Source organism: Rhinocladiella mackenziei (genome assembly GCF_000835555.1).
Source record: "Rhinocladiella mackenziei CBS 650.93 unplaced genomic scaffold supercont1.1, whole genome shotgun sequence".
NCBI lineage: Eukaryota > Fungi > Ascomycota > Eurotiomycetes > Chaetothyriales > Herpotrichiellaceae > Rhinocladiella > Rhinocladiella mackenziei.
In genome coordinates this window covers 4,145,387-4,173,314 of record NW_013550604.1, presented here as the reverse complement: position 1 = coordinate 4,173,314, position 27,928 = coordinate 4,145,387, and the positions used below count along the sequence as shown (strand labels likewise).

Here is a 27,928-nt window from a genome sequence, read left to right as displayed (position 1 = left end):
GTCGAACTATGGTCGCCTTGAGCTTCAAGAGATGGAAACGATACAATCCTTCTCGCACCTGAATGAGGAAGGATGCTCGTAGGCGCACGAAATGTCTGCAACGGCCTGGGTCGACGTCCCTCAAATACCTGCTACAGGTGAAAACTAGAAAGCATCTCGGAACCAGAGGCCATCTCAGACATGGACATGTGCCAACGTGGCTCGGTCTGACATGAAGACAAGCACGCAATTGGTATGTGTGGTAGATGCGGCCCAGGAAGGGAATCCTTCTTCCCTGACTACAGTCAACTATGAGGGAATATTAGTGGGAATGGGGAGAGTATGCAGCAGTGTACGTGTCCGGATGTGGGGATTGAAGTCAGGTTATATGCTGTGATTACTCGCTGTCAAAACAATCCGAATCGTTCCAAGTAAATAAATACAGACAAATTATATTACCCCACGCAATTGCTTGCCCAAACCTCTTTATCACTCATCGATAGTCAAAAACGCATCAACAAAAGTAGCCTTTTCAACGGAGGGTCCATGGACGAGGCTGTGACAAACACGCCAAACCACGATAAGCGATAAGAAAAGGTCTTGGCGGATTTGGTTTCCTTTTTTTCGAGGGCAACGAAACATTTTCGTCTTCAAGTCCGGCACCACAGCTCATACAACTACCTCCATTGGGTATAAACCACCTCTCTACCTCTCTACCTACCTACCGTAGGTATTACATTACCCCTCTCAAAATGTCCTCCGACGAAATCGTCTGGCAGGTAATCAACCAGCAATTTTGCTCGTTCAAACTCAAGTACGTGTATCTCTCTCTGCCTTTCACACGACGACAACCAAACCTTCAAGTTTCCAATCTGTACTCACCAAGGTTGGAACTTTTCAATCCATTTCTAATGAAACCGCTTCACACAGACTTAGCACCAAAGACCAAACCTTCTGCCGCAACGAATACAACCTCACTGGCTTTTGCACCCGTCAATCCTGCCCGCTCGCTAATTCCCGCTATGCGACCGTCCGCCCTGATCCCGAGACCGGGGCATTGTGCCTCTTCATCAAAACCCCCGAACGTGCCCATCTACCAAGTAAATGGTGGGAAAAAATACGGCTGCCGAATAATTACGAAAAAGCCCTGGCGGCGATCGATGAGAAACTGGTCTATTGGCCGAAATTCTACGTACATAAGAGTAAGCAAAGACTTACGCGGTTGACGCAGGTGGCGATTCGCCAGCGGAGGATTGCGAAGGAGGAAGAAAGACTGGGGGAAAAATTGGTGCCCAAACTGGCGGCGAAAGTGAGGAGGAGGGAGGAGACGCGAGAGAGAAAGGCGGAGAGTGCGGCGAAGGTGGAGAGGGCGATTGAGAGGGAGTTGATTGAGCGGCTGAGGAGCGGCGCATATGGGGATAGACCCGTGAATGTGGAGGAGGGTGTGTGGAAGAAGGTGCTTAGGGGATTGGAACGGGAGGAGAAGGGGGAGGATCTGGAGGAGCAAGAGGAGGAAGAAGACCAAGAGGCTGAAGCGGAAGTGGAGTATGTGAGTGATATGGAGGAGAGTGAAGGAGAAGATGTGGGAGAATTGGAGGATTTGGACGGTTGGTTTGGTGGGGAGAGCGCAGATGAAGAAGATGGTGAAGACGATGAAGGTGAAGAGTCTGAAGAGGATGAGAGCGACGATGGCTCTGATGGGAGCGAGAAGAGCACAGAGGACGATGAAGAAGATGCCGCTCCAGGAAAGAAGAGAAAGCGTGCAGCAAAACCACCGACGAAGCCTCGCAAGAAACAAGGCCGGGTGGAGATTGAGTATGAGACGGAGTTGCCGCAGAAAGAAGTCTTACTTGCTTGACCGTCGACAATGTGACGAATCTGGGCTTGGCTATGTTGATGACTTTGCGGGCATTGAAAAGGACGGAATCGAGCTGGGCCTTCGCCCGGAGGGTATGAAAAATATGCTAGCAATTGTGCTGAAAATGATATTACAATTTGTGGATTGATGTACAGGTCTGGCACATCCAGCTCTAAGAGGATATTTCCTTTATTGGCTTTGAAATTCGGCCTCTCGCTTCCCGTGCACGGCTCGACCATTTCGCCCGCGACAGGTTTTCGTCTCTAGTTATGACTCGTGGAAACAAGTTCTGCTTTTGGAGAGGTGTAATAAGGCCATATATGCCCCTTGAAAATAGCTCAGGCCTTCCGGCAAATGCCCTTGACGTATCTGAACACCTTGGTGACCCACAATGTTAGCCCAAAGCCCTTTTTCAGAGACGAAGAGGCACGACCGAGCGAGAAACGATATCGACTCACCTCATGACCCTTGAAATCTCCAATAGTAGCAATACTCCTCTCATCCCAACCACCCATGCCAAGGACCACTTTATCAACCCTCCCATTCAATCGACATCCTCCCATGAAAAGCGGCCAGATCCAGTCTACAACCCAAGCATACATCATAGTCATGCTATCCGTGTTGTTCTCCACATGTTCGAAGAACAAGAACTCGCCTCCTGGTTTGAGCAAAGCCTGCACAACAGCAACTGTTGCAGCGATTTGGTTTTGCGGTGTCGAGCACAAAGACTTGATGGCGATGATGCTGTCGAAAATGCCTCCTTCCGGTAAACTTGATGCCGTGCTGGGAATGAGACCTGCTACCTGCAATGCCGGGAGAAGACTTCCTGGTTGCGCGCCCGCTTCTAGAAGTTCGAGGTTCCCTCCTAGCCCGTGTTTCTGTGCTGCTTCAACTAATCTGGGATGCAGAAATGCATTTGGCTCGGCGCCGTACAACTTTTCGATCTGCGCCGACTTGTAATGGTACATTTGATCGCCGCCTCCGGGACCGAGCTCAAGGACTGTTCCACGTGCTCGTGATAGGAGTTCCTCGATGTGGTCGACTTGGACTTCTGAAGCGGCCATCTTGGGCCCAATTACCCGCCAGAAGTTCTCGAACCACTTTGACCGGAAGGAGGAAGGAGAGATGATGAATAGAAACGGGTGGAATAAGACTGTGATAGGAAGATAAGCGATGGAGATGCTGAGAAGCCATAAGGGTTCTATATAGGATTGCAGGCGGACGAGTAAACGCACGCCCATTTCGGTGAATGGTACGATGAGAGAAAATGATGGGTGAGGTCCCTTGATTGGGAGGGTATGGAAAATGCCATCCACACTTTAGAGGAGAATAATTTGGACCTGACAGTGTTGTTCATAGTATCTATCGACGCAAAGTGAGAAAAGAAGCAACTGAGGAAATGACTAATCAAAGGTATATCTCACGTGACTATGTGTGCAAGCCTTGGCAGTGAGGGTTATGCAAAAGGCACAAACAAGGCCCGAGGCTTCGAGTCTCGTTCAATTCCGCAACAATATTTCGCGCCCAACGGAACGACACCGCGTATATATTTGATGTCGCTTGACTCTTCACTAAAACACAAAATACAATCCGATTGAGAATATACACACTTGAAAATCGCAAAATGACATCTTTCATTACCACAATTCAGTTCCAAGCTCAGCTACTCTCAGAAAGCACTACTTCTGGGGGCAGGCTTCTTCACCAAACTCACTGCCTAAATCCTCGTGGATGCTGGTGTCGAAGTCATTGTCGGTCAGTTATTCAATCGTTGTCCGATGCAACTTTGTGTGCTGACATATTTTAGCCTGCCGCACAGTCAAAAGCACAAAGAAATTATGTGAAGGCAACCAAAAAATAAAAATTTCGACCCATCTCTTCTGACTTGACCAATGACGTGTCCCGCAACGCAGAAATGGCCAAAGTCGATTCGGCAATCAGTCTAATCCCACATACCTTTCATGCCACAGTCATCAAGTCGGCAATCCGGAAGAAGAAGAATGTCGTAGGAACCAGCTACGTATCCCGGGCTATGACGGAGCTGGAAGATCAAGTCAAAAGGGCTGGCATCATGGTCATGAATGAGATTGGTTAGGATCAAGCATTGATCATCCCTGCATTGTCAAGATAATTGAGGAAGTCTCCAATGCAGGTGGCAAGATCAAATCCTTCCTCTCATATAGTGGTCATCTCCCTCCCCCCGAAACCAGCGACAATCCACTCGGCTACAAGTGCTCAAGGTCTAGTCGAGATGTGCTCCTCGCCTTTCGCACCGCCGCGAAATCCTACCAAGATGGCTCTATCAAGGAGATTGCTGACCCTGAACTCATGTCCAGTGTGAAGCCTTACTTCATCTATCCTAGATTCGCCTTTGTCACATACCAAAATCGAGACTCAACCCCATACCAAGTACGATATAACATCCCGGAAGCACAGACCGTCATCCCGAGGCGCGCTACGATACCAAGGTTTTCCCGAATTCGTCAAGTTCCTAGTTGACATTGACATCCCATTCGAAGAGGAACAGCCATACTTGAAGCCTTCCGACAAACCTTTGAAGTGGGCCGAAGCAACACCCAAAAATCATTAGAGCTACCAGCAGTAAGGAATCCGACTTGTCATGGTATATCGGTGCCGGGGTTGGCCGAGCCGCTTTTGACGGAGTTGAAGGAGATATATGGCATTTTCTTAACGGAGAAGACGGTCTTGTGAATAGGATGAATGGAACTGGGATCCGGACGTGGATAATCGATCCGTTTGGACCACGATGGATGTTTATTCTGCATCGTTGCATCTCATCATTGTTCTAGCGAAGATCGGAAACTGTTTGAGACTGGGACTCTCCGCGCCCAACTTGAACTGAAACATCCCAGCGTCGTTGCGGAGCCGAAGCAGTCCTCGACCACTGACGTCGATATTCGTTTTCTTCTGTTCCATGCCTTTTCTTTCCTTCCATTGGACTTCTTCTCCGGCCTCTTACAGTAGGCAGGCCTATGAGGAAAGTCCATATTGTCTCGCTGGATTCCTATATTTTGCTTTTGTTCAAAATCAAGTTCTAGTCCCAGATACCGAGACCTTTGCAAGCAGGTTGCCGCTCATACTAGTACTAGTAACATCCAAGCAGATGATGCCGGGGTGAGCTTCCCTGCCTTCTCTTATCCATCAGCACGCATTGACGGTAAGAAGTCCGCTCAGGGTAGCCGTTTTCGGGCTTTCTGCTGCGTTTTGCAGACGCAATAATCTTGAGCAGAGCGCTGTTTTCTGTTGTATCTTGTCTCGTTTTGCTTGGATGTCGTTCGAGACAAAAGATGATATACCAGGAATGTCTTCTTAAAGGCATCTCCCCGATTGACCGTGAGAACCACAGTAAATATAATGTCCTTTTTCACTTGGTCCTTTTTTTCAGCCTTTCAGCCTTTCGGTATTTTCTCATCACTAGTATCCTTCCCCGTCACCGATCTCTGTTCTTCCTCCTCTTCGCCTTCGTCATCTTCATCTTCCTCCCATTCCTCCCCGTCCTCTTCTTCAATCACCGCCCCCTCCTTCTCGGCTGCTAATCGCCTATACTTCCTCCTCCTCTTTTTCCCTGCGTTCTTCTTTTTCTTCCTCTTCCTCTCCGCCACCTTACTCACACGACTTTCGTCTCCTTTCAATAGGAATTCAACTTTCTCCGCCAAAATCCGTTTGGCAATCGTATGATTCTGGCTCCGACTCCGCGTTGCCTGACACTTGACGACGATGCCTGTGGGAATGTGCGTGAGTTGCACGGCAGAATTTGTTTTGTTTATTTTTTGCCCACCGGGGCCAGAGCCTTTAACGTAGTTGTGTTGGAGTTCGGAATCTGGGAGCGTAGGGCGTGGAGGGAGGTGGTTAGGATTAGGATTTTTCAAGGCACGCGAAATCTGAGTGAACGGTCGTCGCTGAACCTGGAGCCAAAAGCGCCCTGATTGACGTTGGCATACAAGGAATAGTAATAGTAATGCCATGACGGCCCTGGTTAAGAAGGCATCGACACCGAGAATATAATTCGAAGGGATACTGCTACGGTGGCCGGAGGGAGAAGGTAGGTAGATACATGACAAAACAGAGACAGAAAAGGGAAAGGAAAAGGTCGACAGCCTGAGGTTTGACCACAAGCGTCTACGAGGGGCTGAAGAGAGATGAAGCCTTGAGGCTCGTGAAGCCAGGGGAAAAAAAAAAGCTCAATGGGACTTTTGAAACTGGGGATCATTTTTGGAGATGACTTGACAGGGGCAGCTTAGCTGGTTACGAGTTTGGATCAGGATGATGTTGTATTCTTCCACCATCGGATGTTTTCCATTCACATCGCTTTGAGTCTTTTCGATTTTCAGTGCATGCTTCTCCGGCCGCTTTGTTCATCTAACTTCACAACGTCATGTACGCGCTCAAAATCTTCTTTGCATCCGGACTCAAGCTCTCATTGACCACTTTCCCTATTCTGCCTCCATGTCTTTGATCAGCTGTCTTGAGATATTGGCCCACCCACTTCCTCAGATCAGTCACATCAGCAAATGGATCATGAATCGGTTGTCGAACAGTATTCAATTGCGTGAACCCAACCCCGAAGCTACTATCTTCAACGTCAAGTTCAGCTATCAGATCGTCCTTCTTAGGCGGCAGAGGGGGATCCTCAAGCAGTTTCAGCAGTGTGTTGCACGTCAATGGCCAACCTTTCGGATATCGCTCAACAAAAGCCCGGGAGTCAGCCAGTGTTTTGGTCAACGAAATAACCGCAATTTTCCGGTCGGGTGGACGAACCAATTCCTGTGTCTTTGGTAGAATGATGGTTAGGTAGAGGCCACGGAAAACATCATGCTGAACACAATCAGTAGCAGCAACGAAGAAATCGGCTCCAAGGCCTTTGTCATCTCGAGAGGAGACGAAGTGATAGAATCTGACAAATCGGGTCTGGAAAGCTTGCGACTGTTTGCTCTGCAACCGGGTAAGCGTGATGTTTAGGATGTGGATCCAGTACTGTTCCAACGTCGCTGGTGGGAATGTGGAAATGACCGTTTCCAGCAGATCGAAGCCATAACTTTCGTACACCTTGGTCGACACTAGTTTCTGAAATATTCCCAGAACATTTTCGATTTTGTTGCCACTGACCAATGCTTCGGCAGCTTTGGGGATGATAGCAGACAGGAAACGGACCAAAGCAGGGATGTTTCCGCGCTGTTCCCACAGGGTAGGGCCCAGGATCGGTGCGATGAGTGGTTGGTACTGTGTTGGCAAAGGCTTGCTGGGGTCGGCTTCCAACAAGGCTGCCATTAATTGCAAAACGTACGGGATGAATTCTTCAACATTGTTGGCGAGGATTGCAGCGAATGGTGTGAAAAGGTGCGTTGCCAATGCTTCTGATTGTGCTGCTGAAGTGAATCGGATGAGGGCACCCAGACTTTCGAAATGGTAGTAATAGAATCTTGGATTGCTCGGATTGGCTGATATGATGTTTGTGATGGTAGTCAGGTGTTGTAGGACCGACTCTGCCACAGCAGAGATAGCTTCTCGGAGAACAATCAAAACCCTCATGATGCAACGCATCACGAACTCGTTTTCCTGAACCTTTTCCGGAGCTTGGTCTTTCTCCACCAAGCCAAACAAATGTTCAAGGAGACTGCCCGCAAGTGGTGTGATATTGGACGGGTCAATGACCGGTCGACCGACTTCATCGGTCATGGCCAACACTCGTTCCACTGCAATAGCGGCGTATGTGTAGACACAGTAATTGGAGTTTCCGAGATGATTCACAAGTAGCGGCATAACCTGTCGCCATTGATCTTTGGTGATGATACTGCGGAAAACATAGAGATATTTGATGGCATCAACCTTGATCAAAGGTTGGGCATTTTCATCTTGCAGATCGCTTGCCAGATTCTTGGAGAAGAAATCTCCGATGTCAACCAGATTGTTGGTCTTGGTCACTCCATGGGTCGACGTGGTCGCTCCTTTGGCTGCTGTAGCATGAAACAAACTCACTGCGGTGTCTTTGGATCTCCAATTCTCCGAAGGATTGCTGGAGAAATCTTGCAAGCATCGTTGAACATATGTCATGGCAATTCCCGTCACCGACTGTTCGAATTGGTCGCTCAACTGTCGCAGGAAATCTCCAGCTGCTCTTCGACGAGTTTCGCTATCCGATCCTTCCAGATCTCTGCGAATGAACTCAATAGGCTCATCCTCAAACATCTCAACATCCGAGTCACGTAATGCCACGTTTGGGAGAATGACCTTCTCGATAATCTGGTTTTGAATAGGAGGGTTATTGAATGCTTGTGCTTGTTCATTGATTCCTCCAACGGAGGTCAAAAAGTGTAGCGCTTTGCTAACGAGAATATCATTCTTGGGTTCTGGCCCCGTCGTGATCAAAAGATTCCACGAACTCTCCACGAAATCTTTCACATGTTTGGCAAAATCGTCATAGTATTTGCCAATATACAAGGTCAAGGCTTCGAAGATATTGGCTTTGGTATTCTCTAAGGGCCCAGCGTCTGATTCATCGTCGGTGTGCAGGAGAGTGTTAGTGTACATCAGATACTTCAGGAGAAGGCCCGAGATACCCTGCAGATTGTCTTCAAAGACAGGGGACAAGTCCTGACAGGACAGATCATAGAAGAGCTGAAGAATCAGGTCGAGCTCGGCAAAAGCATTCTGAAGGGCAGCCTTATCATTGCTATGAGAGTCAATGTAGACATCAAGGCTTTGCCACAAAGAGAGAAACGGTTCAGCAAATCTGGTAAGGACATGATTGATCTCGGTGAAGAGGTCATCAGATCGAATCAACGGTCGCCATCTGGCAAAGATGGAATGGGCAACTTGCAGTACGCCAATATTGACCACTGGGTCATCTGGTTTCAGGCGGGTGATGAGGTCAACCACCAGCGTGTCCCATCGCTCCCAGAAGTCACTGTCCGCTATCACACTGATCGCTTCACCTAGTTGTGTCTGGATACCACGAGGGACAGAGATCATCAGCCCCACAATCTCGGACTTGATGGCAGTCACATCTTGCTGGGGAAGCCTGTAGTTGCCCTCCACATCAGTCCAATTGCGTTTAATGAAGTTCTTGAAGGCGAGGGCGCTGGCGAGCCTGGTATTGTACTGGAATTCGCTCGAGGCGGCGATCTGGAGGAGGGACAGGGCAAATCCAGGTTTCTTCTCTTCCGCATGAATCTTGAGCTCGGCTGAGGTATGTTAGACCGGAGGGGGGAACAGCAGACATTCTTGTTACTCACCTTCCTTGTTCTGCCTGGGATCAAGGCTCGCGTCAAGGATCTGAGCAAGAGGCGCTAAAGCCGCCATTGTGACAGCTCTCCTTATGTCTATGTCGTTGGACTCGTATCGTGGATCTCTAGCGCATATTTGCGATTATATTGCAGGGAGTTTTCTGGTAGCTGCAGTTGGTAGGAGAAGACTCAGTGAAAAACAAGACGGGGGATGATTGCCTGCGGTGCAAAATTGCTTGACAATCAATCAAGGTTTTTGCAGGACAAACAAGGTCGCAGAGAAGTGATGAAGAATTTGTTTATGTGAGCCCAGTGCCTTGCGTTGCCAGTTTTGGTGGTCATGGAAGCGGCAGAATTGTTTCTCACCGCCTTGGGTTGGCTTCTTCTTCTCTACGGCGATTCTCTCCTCCATCGAGACGATATTCTTCGCTTAGGCGCGGAGGACGATGGCCACGAGGGCGAGCACGCCAGCGCTGGCACGAGTCTCGTCAGTCTCAGTGTGGCGGATCCAGATCCAGACCAAGTGACCATTTCCCCGACCCCTCCTCTGACTGGACCTCATCTTTAGCCTGCCCATGATCAGAGATAAGTCCAACCAAAGGTCCATTTTTTTCGCATTTCTTTTTCCCTCTTGAATGCGCTATTTACATTCTTTCCTTCGATTACCTTCAATAATCACCTGTTCATCACCCACGGCCCACCGCCGGTCCAAGCAGTGGAAGGTTGCGTGAAGAGAAAGGATTTGCGGGCGAATATATCCTCGAGTGTGACAGCCATAATCTCACAAAGACTCGCCCCCCCCCTTGTACATTCCCGCGAGAGAATCGAAAATTCTAAATTCAGCCATCCAATGTACATCATTTTGACGCTCATACTTCGTTGAAAACTTTCTTGGTGCGACATCTGTCAGGGTAAGATACACTCCGCTCCTTGTACCAGGTTCGTACTGCAGCATGTCTGCCTTGAGCCTTATACGGGACCAAGGCTCCGACGAACATTCTCTCCGGAACATGCGTTTTTTTTTTTTTTTTTCCTTCGACGCACAATTTTGTCACGTATTCCCTATTGCATCTGATATTCATCATCAGATCTTACATTTTTATTGGCTTCCTCTTTGTCTGGGTTGCGTCTTCTACGAGTCCTGAATACTAAGTGTCCAACACTGCTATGGAATTGCAATGTTGATCCTGCGCATTGTTACGGCTACTGACGCTATTGTATCCAGAAACGACACCGTGTCGTATGTCGAATGAAAATGAATCGTCTCAACCAGGATCGGCAAGCGCCAATACTGAACCGGAGGCAAGAAGACTGTCTCTGTGGCATCGGCCCGTGTTTACGCAGACTACCCACAGTCCAGACAACACTGCTCAGATAGAGCGAAGTCATGAAAAATCTGTTCGCGATGAAACGGTTCTCAACTTGAAGGAGGTGATTAAAGAAGGCCTTTCTATGAGTGATTCGCCCGAGGAAGCACGTTCCTGGCTCATTGGCTTTGGGGACCTCGAACCGGGAACAGACGTTTCTCTCAGATTGACCGACTTGCGCGCAGAAAATCACGGATCTACCATCTCACTTCTGTCGCTCTTGATACAGTGGGTTTCCGTGTGGTCAAGTAGAGCGGACAAATCAAGAAAGGAGACCAAAACTTCAAAATCAGCATCGCTCAAGGACCAAAAGAACTTGGAATGGCTTCTTCAGTATATTCGTCAGTATCTGGACTTCGGTCACACCGGCTTTGATTCGTCCGAATTGTCGCGGACCGTGGATTGCATCACAACACTCTGTCTGAACGCCAGCAGGCAAAGCGACATCAATGGCGGCATCAGCATCCTCTACACGATATTGTCTCATTTCGAATACCCCAAAAATGGCCTTGAACAAACATTGGTGGTGTTATGTGCTTCTGCCGCCAATCTACCAGACCCACCAGATCATTTATTCGACTGTTCACGGATATTGGCGTCTGGGTGTCTGAATGAAGAGTTCATGAGGATCCTATACTCTTTCATTCGCACCCCTACGCTAGAGAACAACAGCAAGAATTTATCGCATGCCAGAGGCGCAACACGGCTCCTCCGAAATCTTACCGATGAACGATATAAGGAAGGCGGCTTCGTCCTCAATCTGGAGAAATTCATCGACAGCCTTCATTTCACAGCCAATCAAGGCATTTTTCGCTTCTGCAATGACATCATCAGCTCCCTCCACACTATCCTCTCGAGCGAACAGCGAAAGCCAGACATCCCCGGGATTGATTTCAGCAAATTCTTGGACATCATTCACCTCTGTTTGAAAATGAACCCTGGGGGACCTCATGGAGGGAAGACAACTTCATCAACCCAGGACGATGAAAGGGATCGACAGTTTGAAAGACACTTCCGAGATCGAGAGGCCATGGCTAAAAGACTTGCTCGTGATTTTGACTGGGTCTGGGAAAACCTCTCTCCCGAGACTCGCAATGCTATCTCCGAGCTTTTCCTCGTGTACCCTCAATATGCCACTCCATCACAACTAACACAGACCCTGGAGTACGTAAAGGACAAGTATTTGACATCAGAAGAGCATGACACTAGAAGGAAGTATTCCGATGACGTCTACCGGCAGATCGTACAAAATCAGTCCTTGCCCTCGCCGTGTCGACTCAAAGGTATCGAGGTCCTTGTGAAATCGGGAAATCCCTCAGAAGGAACATCATCTGAGCATACGGATGGAGCCTACGTATGGATTCTCAACAAGCTGTTGGATCAATTCGATGTGGAGCGCGACTCCCAAATGTTCGAGACGCTTCTAAAATCTTTAGAATACATGGCCTCCAACTATCAAGAGGCAGCAAAAGAGCAGGAGTTGACGATGCGCAGCGTCGAGAGGCTCAACGATCTAATTATTACAGGCCCGGCCGGAGGCCCCTTCAATGAGGAGCTTGCCAACTTAGCGACCAAGGTCCTGGTGACCATTTTCTGTTACAGTATTCACACCGACGCAAAGGCTGCCGTCAGAGCATTTCAAGTATTACTCGAAGCTGCTAGTCCACGATGCAAGTCTCGGCCGGCCCGACTTGTCGCCAAACGTCTCCTTTTTCGCATGCGAGCAGATGATGCAGGTTTCATTTATGTCAATGAGGCCAGCGAAAGCCAACACATAGCAAGTGCGCTCCTACGAACCCAGGAGTCTGCCGACCTTTTCAATTATGAAATGCCCACCTCACAACGACACTCAGCAAGCAGCACCAGTTTATCGACGAAATCTGACGGCGGTGATCCACTTTGGATGTATCCACATACTGAAAACGTGACTTTTCCGTTCGCCGGCCGCCAGTCTGGAATACTCAACGTTGACCTCTCCATGAGTCCCCAAGTCCACGCCGAACTTGACATGAACACATGGCTCATGAGTATCATAATGTGCCTACAAAATGATGCAGATTGGGAGACCTACAGCTACACTGTTGTACATGTTGCTGCACAGTTGAGTAACATCACTCTGTTTGTCAACTCGATGCAAGCTGTCGTCAAGTTTCGGCAAGTCCTTTGCGATCAAATCGTCACAAATTCATTTCGAGAAGCTCCCTCTTCAACCGGGCTCAAAAAGTCGGATGTCGCCCTATGCCTGTTCAACATCCTGGTCCCTCTAATCCCATATGCCACCAGGAAATCCGAGGCCATCCAAAAAGGGTTTGGGGATGACCTCGTTCGGACATTTCTGTCAGGAATCGGCGGAGCCTGGGAAGGGACGCCTCGTGGCTGTATCCACGCATTATCGATCTGCAGTCTGGAGATACCATCGTCGGTGGCGACACTCTACCCGACCATCGTCGACAAGATGTCCAAGAATATGACTCAGGCACATCTGACCACACACATACTGGAGTTTTTGATTGAGGTTGCCTTGTTACCCGAAATGCACTCAAAGTTCAATCCGGACGAAATCAAAATGATATTCGGCATCTGCATTCAATTTCTTGAGAAAACTCGGGAACAGCACTCCGTCGCGTCCCCTCCGGGCAGAATGAACCCATCCTCCAGACACAGCGGGATGAACTTCCGCCGACCGCCTTACCGAGCATCCATGTTGACGGATATTGGACTACCTCAGTATGCCGCTGCCCTGGCGTATCACAATATGATTTTCTGGTTCTTATCCCTTCGACTGGAAATCAGGTCCAAATATGTGCCCTGGATTGTTCCAAGACTTGTCTGGAAAAATGGGCGTGGAGAAGAGACAATCGATGAACAGAGTCAGGTTATGATCGACATGATGCAAAGGACGGCCTTTTCTGATCTTGGAGAGCCATCACCAGATCCGAACTTTGCCAGTCCGGAAGATGGCCCAGTCTCCTCTGCCTCGTGGATGGTAGGCCTCAGTGTTGTGACTGCTCAGACGGCCGGTCATACCGGAAAAACTCAAATCATCAAGCGTCAGGCTTCGGGTACCACTTATGCCAGATACCAGCAGACGACGACTCGATTGCCCTCCCACCACGCGCCAAGTCACACGGAGATTCGCCATCATGAAGCGACAACGGAAATTTTACCACCACACATTCTCCTCCAAATGATGGCCAGCGCTGCCGCAACGAGTGTGGCCGATCAGCCAATCCGTCTACCGGAGGAAGACTTTGTCACTCGTGCGCTGGAGATATTCGATCGAATTCCCACCGTCACCAGCCACAAGATAGGCGTACTCTACATCGGTAAAGGTCAGACTGCCGAGTCTGAATACCTTGCCAATACGAGTGGCTCTCCCGACTTTGAGCGGCTGCTCAGGAGTCTTGGTTATATCGTTTCTCTGGAACCGCCCCTTCGTTTCAATCCTCAAGGATTAGAGTATCCTCGAGATGGCCAGCGCACAATAGCGTGGCGAGATCGAGTCGAGGAGATCGTTTATCATGTCCCAACCATGATGCCAACTGATCTGGAAGATGACCCTCAATGCATCACCAAAAAATCCCACGTCGGCAACTGCCACGTCAATATTATTTTCAACCGATCAGGACAGCCGTGGAGTTTCGACAGTTTCAAGTCTCAATTGAATTATGTCAACATTATTATCAGGCCAGCTTGCCGCGAGAGAGAGACTCCAGATGCAAATTTCATGCCCGGGTTTTACTCGGTTCAGGTGGTCACGCGAGATGATTTGCCCAACATATCACCGGCAGCAGATACGAAAATCATTTCGGCAGCTCAGCTAGGCCCATTCGTTCGAGTTTTGGCATTGAACGCCAATATGTTTTGTCAAACGTGGAACACCAAAGACAGTGATTCCGAGTTTCCGAGTGCATGGCGAGCAAGACTACAACAGATCAAGCGATTGAAGGATCGCGTGATGAGCAAATCAGGCGACAAACATGCACCGGCGGCACCCTTTGGCTCGAGCAGCAGCTCTGGGTCGAGCACGTCGGGTGGTAGAAAGACACCAGTCCCTCGGGAAGAACTTGGCAGACTTCAAAAGGATGGCACTCTGGCTTCGCAACTGGATTTCAGTTCGTGGACTCTTTAAGGGTGCGTGGGCCTCAACAGGGGGCGGATGATGGGAACAACACGGTTTCGATGAGAAAAGGCGGATAGCATGGTGTCGGGGGTAAAGATACGGACAAAAGGGTTGGCAACGGGAAAAGTACGCTCCTCAAAGGGCTGAAAAGGTGTTCAGTAATTTGTATAGCAAAAATTGAATTTACCACGAAGTTACTTTGTACATGCGAGGCTGAGGCTGCGGCGGCGCCGCCCCTCAATACGAAGTCTAAATTGCGCAGCTGGACGACGTCACCCCCCTCATTCTCACCAGGCATCAGGAATTCAACAACTTTCGGCTTCCTACGCCCGTTATCTGTCTCTTCAAGTGACATTTATTTATTGAGCCTGCAGCTATAGCACGGGCCCCCTTCTTGCTTCTCTAGTCAACGAGCATGCTGACCGGCTTCAACTCATTGTAGACCATAAAACCACAATGAGTTCGGGACCTTCCTCCAAACCAGACCCTCCCTCTCCTTCGGCCTCGTTCTACGACCTCTCTGACGATGAAGAAGGAGGATACAATACCATAACACATGCATCCACCACCAAAGGAGTCAAACTGCTCTTCTCCAAGAGCAAGGTTTACGTTCATCCTACACCCTCAGCCAAAGACAATATCCCTGGCTTCATTGCCCTTGTCCAACAGAAACCCTCTCCTCTCTCGTCCGATGAACGGCCCACGTCCTCTGACTCGACCAACACGAAGGCAAATGCGTCTTCTTATCTCCTTGCCTGGGTGCCAGAGTCGTCTCTTACCCAGGATGACCTGAGCACCTACGTCAAGGTGGACATGAAGGACAGCGAGTCTCCTCCCAAGCAAACCTATCTGGTTCCCCCTCTACCCCTCGCCACCACATTTGATGAATCGACCGTCGGACCATACGCCTTCTCCTTTCCTCTCTCCAGCATCTATTCTATTCACGTGAGACCACCAAGTTTAGGCTGGTGGTATGGCAGCATCGTCGTCAATACTCGGACCGGTGCCAGTTTACCTGCCTTGTTCTTCCACGATTCCGAATGCGAGAGTACCATCTTACAAAAGAAGAAGAGGGCCCGAGAATCCTTTGATCCGTTTGATGAAACTGGTGATTTGTTCTGGGGCGGAGACGAGGTTCTTCGGTGGCTGAAGAGATATGTCACGGTGGAACGGAGTACAGCCGAACCATCCATTTATCTCATAAATCCTTCCGAAGAGGATCGCCTTGGCTTCGGGCAAGGCCGGAAATCAATGGAAGGCCGAGAGAGACGCAAGAGCATAGCTTCAGATGCCAAAAAGCCAGGCCAAAAGAAACCACCTGGACCCGGGATGGATCCACTTACGAAGGCGCTGAAAGAGACCAGATGGAGGATTTTAGAACAGTTGTCCAAGGTCACCACGTTTACTCGGCGTACCGCCGAAGATCTTGCTAACAACAAGAGTATTCCTCCTCAAGTCCGACGACTGATACAAAATCCAGAAGTACAAACCCTCCAGGATGAGTTCGACAGTGCCAAATTGTACCTCGCTCGGTGGGCGATGAGCATCGCAGAGCAGGGAGAACGCGAAAGGAGACAAAGAATCTGGACCGCCAAAGATGTCCTAGAATCCGAGGAAACCAGTGTCGGTGACTTTGAAATCCTTGACATGGAAGCTGGTCGGATGACCATGAGTGATAGCAAGCGAAGACCAGTCGACATGAAGGAGTGGAAGTCCTATTTTGACTCAATAGGTAAGCTTCAGGTTACAGTGGATGAGGTCAAGGAACGGATTTTCCATGGCGGTCTAGATCCGGAAGACGGCGTGAGAAAAGAAGCCTGGCCGTTTCTTCTCGGAGTCTATGAGTGGGACAGCACGGAAGAAGAACGTCATTCCTTCATGAACAGTAAGAGAGACGAGTACATTCAGCTGAAGGGCGCCTGGTGGGATAAGATGATAGAGGGAGAGGCTTCTCCAGAACAAGAGGAATGGTGGAAAGAGCAAAAAGTTCGAATCGGTAAGTGTTCGAGCCCTCCTCACGTCTATTCCCAAACTCACCAAATCCCACTGACCTCGCAACTCGACATGTAGAGAAGGATGTTCATCGCACCGATCGACATATCCCCTTGTTTGCTGGCGAAGACATCCCCAACCCGGACCCGGCCTCGCCCTTTTATAGTCCGAACGGACCTGGAACAAACGTCCACATGGAACAGCTTAAGGACATGCTGCTCACCTATCTAGAATACGACACACCTCCCTCTTCTACGCCTCGCTATCAAACCCGCAATCTTCACCCCCAAAATCTCGGCTATGTCCAAGGGATGTCCGACCTCCTCTCGCCCTTGTACGCGGTTTTTCAAGACGACGCCGTCGCCTTCTGGGCCTTCGTCGCCTTCATGCGGCGCATGTCGCGGAACTTCGTCCGCTCGCAATCTGGAATGCGTGCCCAACTCAACACATTGGACCAACTGGTGCAAATCCTTGACCCGAAACTCTACCTACATTTACAATCCGCCGACTCGACGAATTTCTTCTTCTTTTTCCGCATGCTGCTTGTCTGGTACAAGCGTGAGTTTGAATGGAGCGACACGCTCCGACTCTGGGAGTCCCTGTGGACAGATTACTACAGTTCGCAATTCCACCTGTTCATCGCGATGGCGATACTCGAAAAACACCGTGACGTGATCATGGACCACCTGAAACATTTCGACGAGATTCTCAAGTACATTAACGAATTGTCGGGTACGATTGAGCTGCAGGAGATCCTGTTCCGGGCAGAAGGGCTATTTAGACGGTTCGAGAAGACAGTCGAGGCTGTCGATCGGAGGAATAGCTTCCCAGCCCCCAATGCTGGGGCCGAGTTGAGGCAGAGGAAAGCCGGCAGCGAAGCTAGTGCTGGCACGGACTCGCAAGATCAGATGACGGCGCCGACAGCCACAGGGTCGTCTTCCAACAGACCTTGTCAGCCACAACCTGATCCAAAACGGGCCAAGTCGCCACAGAAGGGCAAAGAGCCCGAAGTTCAAGTCATTACTCCAGAGCTCCGCCTGCTTCTCAGTAAGAAAATCATCACGCTGGAAGGTGAGGGTGAGGATGCCACCAAGGCCAAGAATTGAATTGCTTGTATAATGAAAATTAGAAGCTGGTCCCCTCCAAGTTTGGGGAATGGGTCTGAGATTTTGGGGGGGTTTTTTTAACACTTTTTAAACGGAAGGAATTTGTCGTATCAAAATGAATCCAACCTCGTCCTCGGCTGGCGGCGTTTTCGTCATATTGTCGTCTATAGACTGGTATGATTTATATGAATCATGGATACGATTATCAATAGAACCAGCTGTGACGAAGTGTATCAGCAATGAGCATTTTCTCGTTTGATATGTAGTCATCATTTCGGTAGCTCCTGTTGCCTCGCGCAGGTATCCCCCAAACTAGTGATTGAATTGAGGACATGATGCATCTATGGCAACGTCTCCTACCCCATACTAGGGATGCCGGTTCATAGATGTTGCACCCATCGGGGTTGCACCGTTGGGAGAGCACCGGGCGAGAAAATTCCTCTTCAACGGCTGCGAGTTTTACCTCAACTCAAATCTCAACTTCCAAACCGACGAAACAAAGGTAGTTGACTTTCGAGTTAGAGTTTTTGTTTTGTGACAAAAATATTTTTTCGTGGTGCCAGCAGGATTCGAACTTCGACGCTGAACATACAAGGCTGTGAGAGGGCTCGGCGCCGGCTGGAGTTCGCATGCAAGCATGAAGTATGATCTCAGGGCGCACCCTCTCCGTCCATTATATCACGAAGCAGAAGAAGCAGTTGAACGGAATCAGTGTTGTCGAATCGGAGACCGGAGGCCAAGATAGGCTAATCATATATGGTTCTGGGGCATCGAAAGAATCCTGGACGGCTCACATACTCAGGATGAGCGATTCTGGCATCTGGACTTGCATGAGAGAGACTGGACATCAACAGCGACAGGGGACTGGAACAGCTCTGCACCTATTCTTGCTCAACTGGTCGAACTGGATGCGATGGGTGGATGTCAAGAGGGTCAGGTATAGCTCCTGTGCCCTTCATGACGAGGAAGCGGAGGTTCCAGTGGCATTCCATGACTTTGGCCCCCTGCAGAGGACTTGAAACGGAGCCTCAACATGCCTGTTGAACATGAGGAGAGATGCCGATCAGACAAGGCACAGAGACTCGCTGCACCCTACCGAGACCACGGTTACCCATGGCATGGCATAGACTGCCGAGCACAGTAATATGTCGTTGTCAACTAGGACGCGAAGGAGATCCTAAAAAGGAGGATGCATTCGTCAAGAAAGAGTTGCTGGACAAAAGCGTGGCTGGATGGCCGTGGAGGAAGGAAATCTTCCCTCGGGATCGCTGACCGCTCCGCCGAATTGGCTTTCCCATCCCCAATGCTGCGTGCATGGATTGCTTCTATCCTCACAAAAACTCCTCCACGGCTACATGTGGGAGTGATCTCTCAAGCGTTTGATTGAGCTCCTCCCGCTCCTTACAGGTCAAGAAGGCTAGAGTCCATTTATATCTGTCTAGAGTAACATGTAAACTATCTACACCTTATACCTCATATTTTCCTGCTCTCCTCTCTTGTCCATGTCAGCAGCACCATCTTCGAACTCCTTTCCCAGCTCACAGTCGCTGACGAAGCCGAAGCTGAACCACTTCGTCTTACCATGCCTTCACATCTCGTCAACACCACTCTGCAATCCGCTGGCTTATCCGCGATCTCCAATCTTCTCGCGCAATTCATAAGAGCACACAGGGAAAACGTATGGACCCAAAGTGAGACCTGACCGCGCGAACTCTAGACACTGACAGTGCTTCGCAGAGACCGTTTACGATCAGCATTCGCCCACTTCTTCAATTTGTTATCTTCACATTCCTCTCCTGTCCGCCGAATATCCTATGGCAAGATTATCTCGAGGAGAAATTCCCAGGATATACGTACCATCCCGCAAGTGGGGAGAAGTCGCTACACAAAGCCAACACGGCGCGGAAGTTCTTGTTCGATCAGACGTTGGGTGCATTCGTGAATACCGTGGCATTTGTTGCTGCTATGGCTGCGTTTAAAGGGAAAGGCGCCAGAGCGGTGCAGAAGGAAGTCGAGCGGGTATGTCGAAGTCCATTCTATGTCTCCATCTTGTACCGAAACTCAGCGTGACGGTCAAATTCTAAATGGGGAGGCGACGCTAATATGATGGTCGTGTAGGATGTTGTGCCTTTGATGATCAACGGGTGGAAAATATGGCCGCTCGTTGCGTTTATGAACTTTACCATTGTCCCCGTTAATCGGAGAGTCATTGTCGGCAGTATCGTCGGGCTCTTCTGGGGCATTTATCTTAGTTTATTTGCAGCATTGGACTGAATGATTTCTCGACCTCCAAAGCGAGCATGGGACAGACGGAAACAGGAAGGGGCATTGACAGAAGTTGGGGTGGCCTGTTACACTCGCAGCAATCAATATCGTTCCTGAGGGCAGGGAAGGTATCGACGCAGGCCGATCGTGAGGGAAGAGGAGAGGAGAGAAGGTTCTTCCCGAAAATGCGGACCTGCTTCCTTTCTCAGCAAACAACGCAGCAAGGTAACCGGCTCGTGTCGTCCTTTCAGCGCATCCGCAGGCTCTCGGGCTCGACTTCACTCAAAGAGCTGTGACGAGAGGTACGTTTCAACTTCTCCCCCCTCTACCGAGGATGTCGAAACGGTTTCTTTATCGTATACCAAAGGTTTGAAACGGGCATGGACAAGCCATCCTGCTGGAATCGACGCACCAAGATCAGGGGGAGAGCCGAGATCATTCATCCATCTTCCCTTCATCAGCTCTGGGGAAGAAATCATGAGCAAAATAAAATAACGTCGCGACAAAGACTTAGAAACAAGACATTTACGAGAGGCCCAATGTGTTCCAAAACTCCTGTAGCCAAAATAAACCTGTTCTCGAAAGAAAGAGTAGATATATAATTCATGTTCGCATTCATTGTCCCAAAGTTCATAATGCCCTATCCCATAAATGCATGGAAAAGAAACGGTCTCTCACACTCTCTCACTCTCACGCACATATAAAATGGCTCTGGAAGTTCAGAGAAGCGTCTGGGTCTCCGTTTCAATGCAAAAGTTGGCTGCAAACCGCCCCATATGGTCATGTATGTCGTGGGTATATCGTGTATGTTTTCGTCCCGTATATTTGCAATTTGCCATCCATCCATCTTATGTATGTATCGATGTGTTCCCCATATATGATCGTATCTGTAGGGTCATTTGAAACCCATCAATCAAAATGTTCATGTCATTCCGGCGTGCGTATATATCCAACCAACGGAAAATGAATAAACCCAAAGCCAACCACCTCGCCTCGACCCCGAAGGGGAAGGCGCAATTCATTCATTCGACGTCAATCCAAATTCGAATTGATGGAACAACGAGCAAGGAATCGTCCTCCCGGCAAACGTGACATTGCAAAGAGGGGAGGGGAAAACCAAAAAAAAAAAAAAAAAAAAAAAAGTCGTATCCCGTCGTATTTTCCTCCCTGTTTCATACTCTTCGTCCATAAAATATCGTGAATTCATGCATATCTGGGCATGTTGCGGCTGGAGGGATTCTTCTCCTTCTTGCGTCTCTCCTGTTCACGAGCACGCTCAAGTTGCTCTTCCGCAGATTTGGCCCCGGCGGTGCTCCCTATTCCAAGTCCCAGAATATTCTTGCTTAGGCCGTCTTTGACCCCAGGACTTGTGCCTCCATTTGTGGCACGCATGCTCTTCCTCCGTTCGACCTTGGCCTGATATTCGTCGATTCTGAGCACAGAGTTCTTCCGCTTCGGCGGATTGCCAATCCCCAGGACCTTCCATGCTTTCGCACTTTTGCTTGGTCCACGGCCTAATGATGCCACTGGCCGCGGTGTCGGCACTGGTGACGCGACGAGCGGAGAGATGGTGTCTTGCCATTCTGCTTCATCGATTGCGGAAACAGGGCTGATGGACACATCGGTCGACGTGCCTGTGGATTTATTTCGCGAATGCATGGTTGTCAGTGTTCGCTTGCAGTGGCCGTCACAATATGCCTTGGGCTGCTTCTTCAACTTGCTGACACTAGAAATCTCTTGAGGCGTAGGTAGTTCCACCGGCGAGGCCACGTCGTGTTTAGAATCCTTCGAATCAACAGCCAGCAGCTCGATTGCTTTGTGTAGATCAATGCCAGAGCCTGTATCACACATGGCCAGGGCTTTTCTCGCTCTCATCTCACCAAATCCAAGTTCGTGTACCAAAAGTGCCATGGCTTTGTCCACAGGATCTACGACCTGGGCTCCGGATGACGCTGCTGCTGGTCGCTCAGGAGCTCGGAATGGAACTCGGGGTGCTGGGCTAGCATAGTCCATTGGAAAGAGTGTTGCCCCAAGTTTGACGCTTGCTGTTGGAGTCATGCCCAGAGCATAAAATGCTGTTGGATCAGCCGTGGGTGAGGCTGGAAACATGTTGGAAGAACGGCTTAAATCGCTGGCAGGGTCACAGTCCGGGCGGATCTCTAATTTTCCATCGGCAAGTGCATTTGTCGAGACCGGTCGCCTTTGAGGGCTAGACGTGTCGATTCGAAGGGATTGTGTCTGATTGGGTATTGTGCGGGGCGGAAGGATAGATGCCAATTGTCGCTCATCAAAGGATCTGGTTGGCCGGTGAACTGGTCCTCGAGGCATTGAAAACTGAGCTGCCTTCAATGTAGCCTCCTCCAGGACTCTTTCTTGGTAGACTTGTGCTATAGCGGATATTAAGAAGGTGGAACGACTGTGCCCTGCCGGAGGGGCAGGCCATTTTGTCAGACCCAGCACCCTCGCCTGGTCAAACGAAGAAGATGACAACGACAAAACAACCTGCGGGCCAAGTGTAAGGAGATAAGAGGTCCATTCCGCGAGATGTTGAGTTTCGGAAGAGGTTTCTCGAAGATGCCAATTATCGAATACACCAGCTTGCTTTGCCTCTTGCTCTCGACCTTGGAACCCCGAAATGAGACCCTGTAGACAATGCCACATTTCGTTCATGTCTTCGAGTTCTTGTGTCGTAAGTCCTTTGCCATTGCCAATGGCGAAACCAGCTCCCAACTGTTTGTTATTTGCGGCTTTGCTGCCATTGAGCCAATCGATCTCGGTTTGCGAGGGGCCTGATTGCGCCACCGTGTTACCGAAGAGTGCGCAGTACGTCCAAATTCGCCACAAAGCATCATCGATTTGCGCTTTTCGTGCATCATCTTGACCAAGAAGGCCAATCAGTGTACTCTGTTTGCAATTTGAGCTGCAGTGGGCAACGATAAATGATTTGAGAGCGGTAAGAGTTCTGCTATCTCGGCGGAAATCTTTCAAGACAAATTCATTGGATCCTTTTAGAGCCAGGATGCTGCGGCGAAGTTCCCAAGCGGGCCGTGAAGTCTTGAATATGAGATGACTGACTAATTTCGATTCGTTGCGTTGAAAAGTTCGCAGGAAGCCTTTGCTAACCATCGCCGTCGATTGCAAGTCTTGAACGCTATGTAGATTACACATGATTTTGTAAATGACTCGTTCGGCCGTTGCCGCTGTGATCGGCGCGTACGTTCTTCTCTGGCGCGGCTTTGTTGGCCGTGCGGATGATGCTCCATTTGAAGAGAGCCTCTGGAAATCAGCAGTATGGCGCCTGGATCTCTCAATCCCAAGTGCGGCTTGCTGTTGAGGAGCAGCGGTTTCCGAGACTGAACGGTTCCTATGATGGCTGTGCGCGACGGCCTTTCCCAACCGTGCTGCTCGGATATCTCTGGGTGACCAAGCAGGCAATTCTGACACAGCCTCGCCCCCGGAAGCCCGTTTCGTGGAAACCATTCTCTCCGGGAAAGTTGAAGCACGTTGAATGGGTAGGATAGAAGACGAAGGATCTGATGAGGACAACGGCTCACCGGCCAGCTCGGCAGTTTGCTGTCGGAGTAACAAATCAGGTACCGATGACGAAGCCATGTTGCCGTCACTTGGACCAGGAGGCAGCGGTTTGTCAAGATTTGGCGGTAATGATACGACCATAATAGACGAAGAGTTGGTTCTCGACACGGAGATTTGGGCAGTCGGTCGAGATCCAGAAATGTGGGTTGAAAGCCGTTTTGAAGGTCTGGTCGTTACTGTCAGCGGCTTGTTCTTCGTCGAGGCAGTCCTGGACAAGGCAGACGAAGGCTCTTGGGTATAACTGGAGCTTGATGAATGCCTGGTGACCAAAGGCGAGTAGTCGCTCTCTCTCTGAGTGGCCTGAGAATAACAAGTCGACGTCGAATCATTTCTATTGATGTTAAATTTGGCTTGGTCGACGTTGTTAACCGAAACCTTTGCAACCTCCGACGAGCTGGCCAGATTGTCGGCACTGGTCGGATTGGGAGTTCGTGCTACCAGGTCCCGATCTTGCGCCTCAGGCGACTGGTCGGGGTTCTCGTAGTTCACGAATTGGTCAAAAAGTCCAGTGAAAGATCGCGTGTCGAGATGGGAAATATCGGGAAGGCGGAGAGCAAGAGCATCGGAAGGACTGTCCGACACATTGTCGGGACTCTGCCGTTTGAATAGAAGAGAAGAGCGATCCTTGCTCCCCAAACGAAGGATAGAAGTCATGCTGTCGTTGGATTGTTTCGATTTGTCGAGCTCGGATACCCCTCGCCAATCAGAACCTTTCTAGGGAGTATTGAGGGTTTGCAGCGAGGTCTCAACCCGCCAGCGCATTGCGCATGGGTGTTACTGAGTACGAGGCTGCGATCAGGGTTGAATACAAGTTGAAGATTGTCTGTGCCAGGAGATATGGATAAAAGCTGTGGCAAAAGTCGTCGTCGCTGTCTTTTTTGTCGGTGGTTGGGGCCCGTCATCGAGGAAGACCTGGGATTATAGTCAAACTTTCGCCCGGTTTGTGTCCAGCCTGGAACTGAAAGGAGCTTAGCACCAGGTCCGTGGCGTGCTGTATGGCACGAGCTAAAGATATCATGCCAATGGGGGCGAAGTCAAGGCGCAGGCCTGGGACTGGCCAATCCGGCTGCTAGTAATGGTGGCCCGATTGGCCTGCCGAAACAACGGCGGGGAAATAGGACGACCGAAGCTGGCGTATGCCCGTCAAGCCGACTTGCTCAGTTCTTTTAACTAGAGAAGCGAGGTCTCTTGCACCTTTTCGGCCGGTAGTTGTAGGGGGGACGCAAAGTTGCAAAAAAGACAAAAGCTGTGTGAGTATATCCGAGAATGTCTTGTCTCTGCTGGAGGAGGTCGTGCTCAGATGGCGTGTCTCACCTGCTTGTTTCTTATTTGTTTTCCCCAAGCCCGGAGACTGGAGAGCCGATATTGATTCACCATAAAAGGCGATCAATTGATTCGCAGCGATTCAGCCGACCTTCCCTTGGGAGGCTGACCTTTTTGACCCAGCCAGCACAGGCCACACAGGCGTCCTCCCCGGCATAAACTCCCGACTCTTGAAATTTCATGGTATCCACGTGTCCAAGGCCGATTTCGTAGTGGGTTGAGGATACTTCGTGCCTCCTACTTCAGGGATGATTGCTGGTAAATCGTACACTAGCCACTGTGTTTGTGGATGCAATATGGCGCCACAGACAACTGAAAGAGCTGGAAGTTCCGCTGGGGTCGACAGCCAGATTTCCACATCTGCAGTGATATTAGAGAAGGAAAAGGGAATGACCCAGTCCAAGTCAGCACCATCTCCTTCTGTAAAGCTTGAGAAGATTGCAAAATTAAGTGAGATTATTGAAGCATGAGAAATACCACCCATTTCCGCGAGAACAATTTTAATGGCTGACGCCGCACAGTGTCTTGTTTTCGATCCTTTGTCCGAAATCTCCCTGTGCTGCCAAAATCTCACTCATTATTCTATCTATGCTGGAGATTGCGGAACATCATGATTCTCCGGATCGAAATAGTATCCCCCGCTTGACCATTGTTTCATTCTTCATAGATTGAATTTCGCCAACTTGAGATGTAGGGCCTGCAAATAATCCCCCCTTCCAATCTATCCTTCCCAATTATCGGATTTTGAATCTTGAGAGCTTCCGCTGACTGACGTATCATGGAAGCTTCGATTGCAGCCAGAAGACTCGAAGATTTCCAGTCGGATGTGATTCCGGCTCTTCAAGGTAATTTGGCCCCTTTCGATAAGGATCCTGTTCCAGGGTTTTTTGGGAGGGGGGGGGTTTCGAGAAAACCACGTCTATGCTGCATCTCACAGTCGGAGCCGAACGACGCTCTGACAATACTCCGTATTTGCATGCTGTAGGTTTTCTCAGCCTCAATGGGGGGCCAGTAGATGGACGCTGCAACTGGTTGCCTTGACTAAAGAAAGGCAGGGCGCCCCTCTGGCTCAAGGCCTCCTCCTTCTTTTAGCCACGAGTTTCTTGTAGTGTGCCTTCTTGCCACTTGTCTTTGCCTCTTGTAATTCGCTGTACTTTCGTTTGAATCGTCCTGTCTCTCTCTCGGTGGTCATCGCCTCCTCGACAAAGTTCTTAGATCGATCCTTTTTATCGATTCTTGCGCTGTAAAACTCTGTTGGCCCCTCGATGACCGTCCCGGTCTGGGAAAAGGTTGGAATCTTGCCTCTCCGATTATTTTTCTTGTAATGTCTGTGAGGATCGAGAACTGATCGCATTTCGATGAGTTGCAAATCGCGCCTGAGTTGAGGAGTCAGGTTGGTTTTCGGCATGTCAAACCAGTCTGAGCCGGCAGAGATCTGGTCATTCTGCTTTTGTCAGCGGTGCTCTGCAGATGGGCCATGTAAACGGATGGAGGGTTGTCGGATGGTGATCAGAGTAACTATGAATATGATACTCTCATGAATTGCAGGGCAGGCCAAAATGGACTGCTGGTCTACGTCAAGGAGAAAAATGGGAATGAATTTCCTCATGTGATGGAATATTGATTTCTGGGATGTTTGGCATACAATTTTCTTGGATTTCTCAGACAGCCCGACAGATCTGAGACCATCTCCCATTTTTTGGTGCTGGTCGGTGATCGTGGCGGGGGGATTTGTCTCCGCAACTCCCTGATTGTCCTGGATGTAAGTCCGTCGATTGAGGCCATGACGCAGTTTCGGAAGACTGCAATGTAAAATAGTCAGTTGAGAAAGGGGTAGTGAATCAAGGCAATACATACGGTTGCCTTGTTTTTGTCTCACCAGTCCGTAGACTGATTTCATCTATGATGGCATCTGTCGGTGCTAGAGACGCTTTCTCGCGCAGACGAGCTTCGGCTTCGTCCAGGAGTTGGTCTATCTGTTCATCTGTGAGAATCTCGCCCATGGCGAACTTCATACATGGGAACAACACAAGTATGGTATTTCGAGGCAAGCCGCGAATTTGGTCCTGGAATTCGGACTGCCTGCGGACTGGTTGACGATGACCTGAACGGCAAGTTTACCGAGCCCTATTTCTTCTGCTGACTGGCAGGCCACTAAACCTTCCTCGGTCATCGCTCTGCTCACTGCCAGCACCGAGAACTCGTCCCTCACGACTCATGCATGGATGCCCAAAGCGAGGCCATACTCCCATCCCTTCCAACTTCCCGTTTTGGGTGTTTTCAGCCCTGGCAGAATGAAGCGACACCGACCTTTCCACGACCTGCAGGCTTCAACATCAAGCGATTGACGTCAGGATAGGACGGTGATCACCAGGTACCAAGTACAGTAGACACAATGAAGAAAGTTGATTGCAGATGCACGCAATCCCAGCCTTGCAAGCAACGATAGACGTCCCAAGTTTTTCTAAGTCCTCTCCTTCGAAGAGGGTTGACCATTGTAGGAGGCGCTTTGGCCAACAGGCAGCAAAGTCCGCAGCTATATGTACTCCGATGCGGCCTGGTTTTGTCATTTGGAAATGAGGCTGCACCGGGCAATGGAAGATGGTCATAGGCCAGGCTCGCCTCCAGTCAAGAGTGGCCTACAACTGGTGGCCCTGTAACGAAGCTAATTGTGGACTTTCACTGCTGTCCGATTGGTCTGCAGAACTCTTTTGTTTACTACGTATATGCTTTGGTATTGGAGCTGGCGCAGAGAACGATCGAGATTGCAGGAGGGAAACCAAACCTGCGAAAATGAGATAAACTGACGTTTGCGCCGTTGTTCGAGGAGGATGTAGTACCACGGAAGAGTATCATCATTCATTAGCAGTATCCTGCGTTAAACTGTACTGCGCACTTTGTCTGTACCCCGCCTCCATTAGCCCTCAGGTTCTCTCGCCGCTATTAGTACCACTGGCTGTCGCAAGTGAATGCAGCTCCAGCCACTCACCGAATGTCAGTCCGCCATCCATCAACAACCTGGACCTTATTTTCTTTCTTCATTACGCCTCTCTCCTTATAGTCGCCGCCTTGACCGC

The 27,928-nt window shown here is 49.7% G+C and overlaps 10 protein-coding genes across 10 annotated transcripts; 5 read left to right on the top strand and 5 right to left on the bottom strand.

Annotated features, from left to right (window-relative positions):
* Window positions 1-731: 731 nt before the first annotated feature.
* On the top strand, window positions 732-1,837 carry Z518_01468 (uncharacterized protein; the record flags this gene model as incomplete). Its single annotated transcript, XM_013422068.1, has 2 exons — window positions 732-793; window positions 910-1,837. 2 exons carry the CDS (start codon window positions 732-734, stop codon window positions 1,835-1,837), a joined length of 990 nt encoding a protein of 329 aa, XP_013277522.1.
* Window positions 1,838-2,175: 338 nt separating this feature from the next.
* Z518_01467 (uncharacterized protein) lies at window positions 2,176-3,078 on the bottom strand (the record flags this gene model as incomplete). Its single annotated transcript, XM_013422067.1, has 2 exons — window positions 2,176-2,244; window positions 2,296-3,078. The coding sequence occupies 2 exons, from the start codon at window positions 3,076-3,078 to the stop codon at window positions 2,176-2,178; spliced, it is 852 nt and encodes a 283-aa protein (XP_013277521.1).
* A 674-nt stretch (window positions 3,079-3,752) lies between these two features.
* Z518_01466 (saccharopine dehydrogenase [NADP(+), L-glutamate-forming]) lies at window positions 3,753-4,336 on the top strand (the record flags this gene model as incomplete). The annotated part of the gene is made up of 2 exons (XM_013422066.1): window positions 3,753-3,927; window positions 3,978-4,336. 2 exons carry the CDS (start codon window positions 3,753-3,755, stop codon window positions 4,334-4,336), a joined length of 534 nt encoding a protein of 177 aa, XP_013277520.1.
* A 911-nt stretch (window positions 4,337-5,247) lies between these two features.
* On the bottom strand, window positions 5,248-5,823 carry Z518_01465 (uncharacterized protein; the record flags this gene model as incomplete). Its single annotated transcript, XM_013422065.1, has 1 exon — window positions 5,248-5,823. The coding sequence occupies one exon, from the start codon at window positions 5,821-5,823 to the stop codon at window positions 5,248-5,250; it is 576 nt and encodes a 191-aa protein (XP_013277519.1).
* Window positions 5,824-6,223: 400 nt separating this feature from the next.
* On the bottom strand, window positions 6,224-9,157 carry Z518_01464 (uncharacterized protein; the record flags this gene model as incomplete). The annotated part of the gene is made up of 2 exons (XM_013422064.1): window positions 6,224-9,039; window positions 9,091-9,157. The coding sequence occupies 2 exons, from the start codon at window positions 9,155-9,157 to the stop codon at window positions 6,224-6,226; spliced, it is 2,883 nt and encodes a 960-aa protein (XP_013277518.1).
* A 1,166-nt stretch (window positions 9,158-10,323) lies between these two features.
* On the top strand, window positions 10,324-14,580 carry Z518_01463 (uncharacterized protein; the record flags this gene model as incomplete). Its single annotated transcript, XM_013422063.1, has 1 exon — window positions 10,324-14,580. The coding sequence occupies one exon, from the start codon at window positions 10,324-10,326 to the stop codon at window positions 14,578-14,580; it is 4,257 nt and encodes a 1,418-aa protein (XP_013277517.1).
* Window positions 14,581-15,027: 447 nt separating this feature from the next.
* Window positions 15,028-17,669, top strand: Z518_01462 (uncharacterized protein; the record flags this gene model as incomplete). The annotated part of the gene is made up of 2 exons (XM_013422062.1): window positions 15,028-16,567; window positions 16,642-17,669. 2 exons carry the CDS (start codon window positions 15,028-15,030, stop codon window positions 17,667-17,669), a joined length of 2,568 nt encoding a protein of 855 aa, XP_013277516.1.
* A 1,582-nt stretch (window positions 17,670-19,251) lies between these two features.
* On the top strand, window positions 19,252-19,943 carry Z518_01461 (uncharacterized protein; the record flags this gene model as incomplete). The annotated part of the gene is made up of 3 exons (XM_013422061.1): window positions 19,252-19,347; window positions 19,407-19,688; window positions 19,788-19,943. 3 exons carry the CDS (start codon window positions 19,252-19,254, stop codon window positions 19,941-19,943), a joined length of 534 nt encoding a protein of 177 aa, XP_013277515.1.
* A 1,194-nt stretch (window positions 19,944-21,137) lies between these two features.
* Z518_01460 (uncharacterized protein) lies at window positions 21,138-24,182 on the bottom strand (the record flags this gene model as incomplete). The annotated part of the gene is made up of 1 exon (XM_013422060.1): window positions 21,138-24,182. The coding sequence occupies one exon, from the start codon at window positions 24,180-24,182 to the stop codon at window positions 21,138-21,140; it is 3,045 nt and encodes a 1,014-aa protein (XP_013277514.1).
* A 1,738-nt stretch (window positions 24,183-25,920) lies between these two features.
* Window positions 25,921-26,854, bottom strand: Z518_01459 (uncharacterized protein; the record flags this gene model as incomplete). The annotated part of the gene is made up of 3 exons (XM_013422059.1): window positions 25,921-26,295; window positions 26,497-26,653; window positions 26,709-26,854. The coding sequence occupies 3 exons, from the start codon at window positions 26,852-26,854 to the stop codon at window positions 25,921-25,923; spliced, it is 678 nt and encodes a 225-aa protein (XP_013277513.1).
* Between the last annotated feature and the right edge of the window lie 1,074 nt (window positions 26,855-27,928).